This window comes from Geospiza fortis, unplaced genomic scaffold (genome assembly GCF_000277835.1).
Source record: "Geospiza fortis unplaced genomic scaffold, GeoFor_1.0 scaffold112, whole genome shotgun sequence".
Lineage (NCBI taxonomy): Eukaryota > Metazoa > Chordata > Aves > Passeriformes > Thraupidae > Geospiza > Geospiza fortis.
This window is the reverse complement of record NW_005054298.1, coordinates 14,278,315-14,285,304: the sequence shown is the minus strand read 5'-3', so window position 1 is coordinate 14,285,304 and position 6,990 is coordinate 14,278,315. Positions and strand designations below refer to the sequence as shown.

Below are 6,990 nucleotides of genomic sequence, written 5' to 3'. Positions count from 1 at the left end.
GCAACTCCATGGAGGCTGCCGTGGCTAGGGCCTCACGGGGGCCCCGGGCTGCCTCAGCCCCCTCCTCAGTCCCCTGGAGCTGTTGGAGCAGCAGGGCGCTGTCAGCAGAGCTGCCCCTCTTCAGCTCTCCCCGACGGGCACTCCCTGGGGACTCCAGGCTGGAACCCTTCCTCATGGCTTTGCGAGGATACTCCGGCCGCTTCTGGGCTTCAGGGGCTTCCTCATCAGAGGAACCAGCTGCCTCCACCTCTGCACATGGTCGCCGTGGCCCAGCACTCCTTGGCCGCTTCCCCAGGGCCACCCCAGGCTTCCCTGTGCCCTGGCTCTGCCACTCCATGGCAGACGCATCCCCCTCTGGCTGCAGCCCCTCGGATGTCCCAATGGTCTCATCGTCTGTGGGGATCTCATTGAGTGACATGCGGGAGCCAGAGAACTCCACCTGGTGTGGCATGGGGATGAAGGGCAGCTCATCCAGGTCGTCTGAGTCTGAGGAGGATGACAGCGCTGGTGACTCTTTGAGATGCCGGGGCACGGCGATGGAGAGGTGGTTGGACGTGTCCTCCAGCAGCTCTGGGATCGGCCGCAGCACCATGTTGCACTTGTAGCTGATCTGTGAGCGCTGCAGCCAGCAGAGAGGGCTGGGTCAGGCTCAGGTGCGTGGCATGGCATCATCCTGCCATTACACATCCCCCCATCCTGCCCAAGACACAGTCCCACCTGCCCTGTCCCTCCCCAGCCCCTGCCTTCACCTGCCATTTCCGACGGGAGATGAAGAGCTTGAGGTGGTCGGTGCTGATGACCTTCCCCTTTGCCAGTGTCTGTGGGGTGAGGGAACAACGGTGTCCCTTGGAGCCTGCAGCAGGCTCAGGGAACCCCTTGGCCTCTTGGCATTAGTTCCGAGCCCAGACTCACCTTAAACCAGGGATGCTCCAGGGTCTGTTCTGCATTGGGTCTCCTGTGAACCGACACCATTGGGTGAGAACACCCAGGACCACAGGCTTTGGCCAGGGGAAAAAGGGCAGGAGAGTCTGGCTGCCCATGGTGCACCCCAGCAGAATTGTGCAGCTAGCCTTGCCCTTGGGCACCCTGATGCATGGGGGTCCCCACCCTCCCTTGAGCACAAAGCTCATGCTGAAGGGGCAGGGGATGGGGAAGGGAACCCTGCAGTACTCACAGCTTGTCATTGACCAGCACTTTGATGACAAAGCCCTTGGCTTCCCGGGTGAGCCCCTGGAACATCCTCTCCTCAAATGCCACATTGTAGTTGCGGATGTTCATCAGCGTTGTCTTGTCATTCTCCCCCACAAAGGGGGAGATCCCTGTCAAGCTGCCAAGGAGGAGACACTGTCACTGGGCCATGGGGCCATGAAAAACAACATGGAAAATACAGGGAACTGAGGACAGGACCCCAGACCCCATCTCTGGGGTCATGGGGACATGGGAAACAGCATGGCAAGTATGGGATGCTGAGGACAGGACCTCAGACTTCAGCCCTGGTGCCATGGGGAGGGCAGGGGTAGGAGCAGCTGCAAAGGTGGCTGAGTCTGTAAGGAGTCATGTGCATGGTCACAGCCTCAGCTCTGGAGCTGGTGAGGGGGTGGAAAGGGTGTCTCTCCTGTGGAGACACACCGGGGCACTTACCAGAGGTATGCGATAACCCCCACAGGCCTGCAGAGAGGAGAGCACAGTTAATGCACATCACAAACCCTCCAGGGTGCCCAGTCTCTCCTGGCACAGCAGGGAGCCCACCGACCACCCAAGGGCCGCCCTTACCAGATGTCAGTGACGCTGGAGACAGGCGTCTGGTTGACAATCTCAGGGCCCACGAACTCAGGGGTGCCATACTTGCAGTACTGTGGCTCCTCAGACGTCAGCTCCTGTGCATTGCCGAAGTCACAGATCCGGATCTGCTCGCTGCTCAAATCTGCCATCAGGAGGTTTTCTGGCTACAGGACAGTGCAGAGCAGAGGGGAGCTTGGCAGGATGCAGGGGCTTTCCCCAGGGAATGAATGTTCCCTCTCAGCAGGACCACTCCCCGTCCAGTGCACCAGGAGCCCTTCACTGGAGGCACCGGGCAGGAAGAGTCTATAAAGACTCTCACTCACTTTGATGTCCAGGTGCAGGACACTGTGCTGGTGCAGGTAGCAGATCCCTTCCAGGACCTGCCGCATGTACGAGCGGACCTGCAAGAGATGGAGTGAGAAGAGTGGGCAGCCCAAACGGGAGTCAGCTGCACACTGACCCTATGCAGAGGAGAATGAGGGCTGTGGCCCCCTTAGTAGCCTGATACAATAAGCACTACACATTTCTAGTCTGGGACAGACACCACTGTCCCCAGGATCCCTCCCTTCCACATCACTTTGCTCCCACAGCGTTCACTCACCTCCGACTCACACACTGAGGGCTTCCTCACCATCCTATCCAGCAGTTCTTCTTCAGAGCATCTGGGCCCCAGTCAAGAAGCATAAAAATTCCATGCTCCATTGTGCCCCACACCCAGCTCCTCTGCACCCACTCTGCCCACCTGTCCCCTGTAAGAGCCTCCCCTCCTCCCCTGTGCTGTGCACCCATGGAGCAGTGCCCAGAGGATACAGCTCCATGACCACGATGACGGCATTCTTCTTCTCAAAGGCATCGTGGAAGAAGACGATGCGCTCATGGTCCAGCTGAGACAGAATGTGCAGCTCCCTCCGCGCCGACTGCTTGGCCTTGGTCCTCCCAGGGATGAACTTGGCGGCGAAGTCCAGCCGGGTGCTCTTCTCTGTCACCCTCCGCAGATAGGAGAAAGCCCCCCTGCAATTCAGCAGTAGGGGTAAGGGAGGATAAGAAGGTGTGTGAGCAGGAGAGCTCCCCCTTCCCTGAGCAGCTGGCACAGGCACCCACTCTGCAGGGAGCTGCTTGCAGCCTCAGCTGCCTCTGTTACAGAGGCACAGAGACCCCAAGCTGGGCTTTTCTCTGACCATGCCAGGTCCCCAGCCTAAGCTGGCACAGGAGCATCCCCTGACAGCTGAGAGGAGCCCCAGCACACCAAGATCGGGCATATAATGGAGCTTAGTGCCCTATGTCGGAGCCCCAGGGTGCAGCCTGGCTCCAGTGCCCCAGTCCCTGCAGTGCCCAGGATGTCCCATCCTGCCAGGGCCCACCTACCTCCCGATCTCCTCGTGCACATCATAGTAGTCAGTCAGGCGTCGTGCCTTGTGCAGCGCATCCTCCTCCATGGCGGCATCCGCAGTGGGCTGGGCTGGGAGAAGGAAAGGCGCTGGCAAGGGGCAAGCCAGACATCCAGGCTCTGCCATCCGGGGCTGGGGAGCCAGTCAGCCATACCTGCCTGCACCACCAGCTCTGCTTTGCAGGAGACCTCCCCAGCCAGATTCTTGGCTGTGCAGGTGTAGACACCACTGTCAGGCTCGGCAGCACCCAGCACCACCAGCGAGCACTCATTGTCCTCATACACGAAGCTCAGGTGGCTGCTCTCCTCCAGCAGCTCCCCATCCTGAGGGTAGCAGGGGTATTGGGGGCGTCCTGTCCCATCCCTGACCAACTCCCACCACCCTTTCCCCATGGGTGGGGCATAGGACACATCCTTTATCACCAGTGCAGCAACCCCGGTGAGGCTGTGAAATGTGTGGGTCTGGTGGGAATATGGTTCAGGAAGGGGTTGGGGGCTCCCAGCCCACCTTGTACCACATGATGTCCGGCAGTGGTTTCCCCTCCACCACCACAGCGAATCGTGGTGTCTCCCCTTCCTGGGCATCGATGTCCTCCATGATGGACTCAAAACGCGGTGCCTCTGCCAAGAGATGGGGCATGGGGCACCGTGGGGCAGTGCCAGCCCCCTGCCAGTGGCATGGAGCGTACAGCTGCGAGGTGCTGCAAGTAGGGGTAGGGGCATGGAGTGACGTGGGGCAGTGCCACTCCAATGCATGTGGAAGTGGGACTCCTCTACTGGGCAAACCACCAATGGCATGTGTCTGCAGCAGCATTCAACAGTTCCCCTTTGGAGTGGGGCACTGTGGAGCAGTGCCATTCTCAGCACACAGGCATGGGGCACTGTGGGAATCCATCTCTCGTTACATATGGATGTGGGGTACTGTGGGGCACTGTGGAGGTGTCCCTTATGGTTCTTGGCTATAGGGCACTGAGAGCAGTGCCTCCCAAGTATACTCAGGGATGGGACACCCTGCAGCAGTGCCACCCATGGCACCCATGGCTAAGGGACACCATGAGGCACTGCCTCCCCAAGTACACACTTATGGGACACCTCTGCCCAGGTCACACATGGGTATGAGACACCAGGCAGCAGTGCCAATGTTCGTGGCTTATCAATCCCATGATTGCCACCCTACAGATCGGAATTGCCACAACATACGAGTGTGAAGGACTGAGGAGCAGTGTCACACTATGGGGCAGTGCCCCCATGGCACATGGGCATGGTGCACCATGGGGCAATGCCCCCCCAGCATATGGGCTTGGAGCACCATAGGGTGGCACCCCCCAGCAGAGGGACACCCTCCCCGTGCAGGGGCACGTACCTGCGAGGCGGAGGTGCAGGGTGCAGTGGGCAGTGCCGTGGCGGTTGCTCACCTCACAGGCCAGCAGCCCCCCAGCCCCCCGGCCCACGCGCAGCAGACGCAGGCAGTGCTGGTCATCGTCTGGCATCATCATCTCACATGTGCCCTCCAGTTCCCCCAGCACCTGCCCAGCCCTGCAAGCACAGCAGCTGTCACCTCACAGCTCCACAGGCAGAACAACTGCCCCACTGATAGATCCCACCCCACAGCCCCAGGACCACCTTCTTACCCACAGTCAGCCCCAGTTCCCATCCCACAGCCCCAGTTCCCATCCCATTGCTAGCTCTGCCTCCTCAATGGCTCTTGCCCCTTAATACCCTACAGATAACACCCCACAACCCACCCCCACAACTCCTCAGAGCCCTGGACATCATTCTTGTGCACACATCCAGCCCAGCCCCAGGGAAGGAGCCCACCCCACACACAGTGGGCTGCATGGAGAGGTGGAAGTCCTTCTATGTGCATCCTGTGGGCTTATGCTAGGCACAGGGCAGGCAACAAGGCACAGTGCCATGTCCTACCTCTTCCAGGTGACAGTGGCCTCCACATGGTTGATGGTGATGGTGATGGAGGCCGGCTGGCCTTCTACCACATACACCACGTCGGGCTTGTCCAGGATGACTGGGGCCTCCTCCAGGTAGGGACCTGCCAAATGCATTTTCACCAACCCCTGCCCACTCCATGCCACCCAGCCCTGGGCAGCTTGTCACCCAGCAAGGGACAGAGACCTCTACCCCAGCTACCCACTCCCTCCCCACTGCCCTTCTCACCCCGGTCCAGGAGCTGCACGGGCCCCACAGGTGGGGAGGGCTTGCTGTTGCTCTTGGGAGTGGCAGTGATGACACGGAAGAGGTACTGGGCACCCTTGGTCAGCCTGTGCACTGTGTAGGTGGTGTCCTGCACGCCGGTCACCAGCACCACCCACTGCATCGTGCCCAGCACTTGCATTTGCACCACGTAGGTCACCGAGTTAGGGTCTGAAAGGGGAGAGGGTCAGTGCAGAGCCCCTGGCATGGAGCTACCCTGTGCACCCCATCAGGCACTGCCCACCCCCTGCCATCTTCCTGCCCATAGCCTGTCCCCTTACCTATGGCAGCATCCAGCCACTTGGGCTTGTTCCAGGTCAGCGTGATGGCTCTGCCAGTCACTGAGGCCACAGTGGGGGGCCCGTCTGGGGGGGTTGGCACCACATCTGCAGGGGGAGGTGGGCAGGAATGTAAGCATAGCCACTGCCCCAGCTTATCAGGGCATCTGCCTCATGCTCTGGGAGATACTGGCTGCGGGGATGGATGAGACCAGTAATTTCTGGTTTCCTGGTGGGGGCTCAGCCTGCCAGCCCCTGTGGGTCTGGCACTGCCAGCAAGCTTCATGCAGGACATAGTGGTCCAGGGATGGCTACTGACCACACAAGATGAGAACTGCACTGCTGGCCCCACTTTTAGGTTGGATTAGAGACCTCCTGAGGTCCCCTCCAACCTAAACTGCCCTGTGATCCTATTCCCCTAGGACCTCACGACGATCCTGGGTCACAGCCTGGCAGGGTGGCAGTGAGTGGCCACACATCCCAGGTGGTGTCTGCTGCTGCTTACCAGTGACATAGAGGTGTGCATAGCACGTGGCCTTCCCCACTTTGTTGGCAATGACACTTTTGTAGACACCAGCGTGTGCGTGGCTCACAGCCGTGAATACCAGACGATGGATGTCTTTATCTGGTGGAGAACAGGGGGACACAGGTAAGACCCTACCAGCTAAGCAGCACAGAGCTCCTCTTCCTGCCTCATGGGGTGAAAAGGTCTAGGGGGTGATGCCTCCTCCAAGGGTGTTTCCCCTTCTCCCACCCCATGTAGAGGGACCCCAGGGGATGGGGAAGGCAACGAGGAGTCCTACATTGCATCATCTTGCGGTCATCAGTGCTGTCAATTCGGGAGCCATTGTGGTACCAGGTGATGGAGGGGTAGGGCATCCCGGCCACCTGGCACTCCAGCATGGCCTCCTTTGACTCCACCACGTCCAGGTTGTGCAGTGGCTTCAGGAAATCAGGCATGGTGAAGCACTCTGTCTCTGTCTCCACCTGCTCTGGCTCCTCCGGGATGGATGGCATCTTCTCCAGCTTAGAGCTGCAAGAGCCCACAGATGCTCACGATGGGAGCACGGTGCAGTGCCCCCAGCTCAGCCCCAGCCCCAGGCTTTGTGTAAGCCTGTTGTATACTCCAGAGGGGAGTGAGCAGGGGGAAGCAGATTCCAGTGACCATCCAACTCTTACATCTGGGAGGCTGCAGATGGCCGTGGCTCCTCCACATAGAGCTCAGCAGAGCACTCCACATGGCCATGGATGTTTCTGGCGATTGCCTTGTACTGCCCTTCATCTTCACTGCCCACGTGCACAATGACCAGCGAGTGCAGCCCTCCGTCCTGCTGA

The 6,990-nt window shown here is 59.8% G+C and overlaps 1 protein-coding gene across 1 annotated transcript in view; it reads right to left on the bottom strand.

Annotated features, from left to right (window-relative positions):
- SPEG (striated muscle enriched protein kinase) overlaps positions 1–6,990 on the bottom strand; it is a 37,535-nt gene that overhangs the window by 6,790 nt on the left and 23,755 nt on the right. Inside the window, 19 exon segments of the mRNA XM_031058091.1 lie at positions 37–619; positions 750–818; positions 913–955; positions 1,175–1,327; positions 1,642–1,668; positions 1,774–1,946; positions 2,106–2,183; positions 2,384–2,444; positions 2,593–2,793; positions 3,148–3,241; positions 3,325–3,493; positions 3,678–3,790; positions 4,533–4,705; positions 5,093–5,216; positions 5,342–5,548; positions 5,659–5,763; positions 6,161–6,280; positions 6,459–6,688; positions 6,835–6,986. Of these exon segments, the coding sequence (XP_030913951.1) occupies positions 37–619; positions 750–818; positions 913–955; positions 1,175–1,327; positions 1,642–1,668; positions 1,774–1,946; positions 2,106–2,183; positions 2,384–2,444; positions 2,593–2,793; positions 3,148–3,241; positions 3,325–3,493; positions 3,678–3,790; positions 4,533–4,705; positions 5,093–5,216; positions 5,342–5,548; positions 5,659–5,763; positions 6,161–6,280; positions 6,459–6,688; positions 6,835–6,986 (2,875 nt within the window).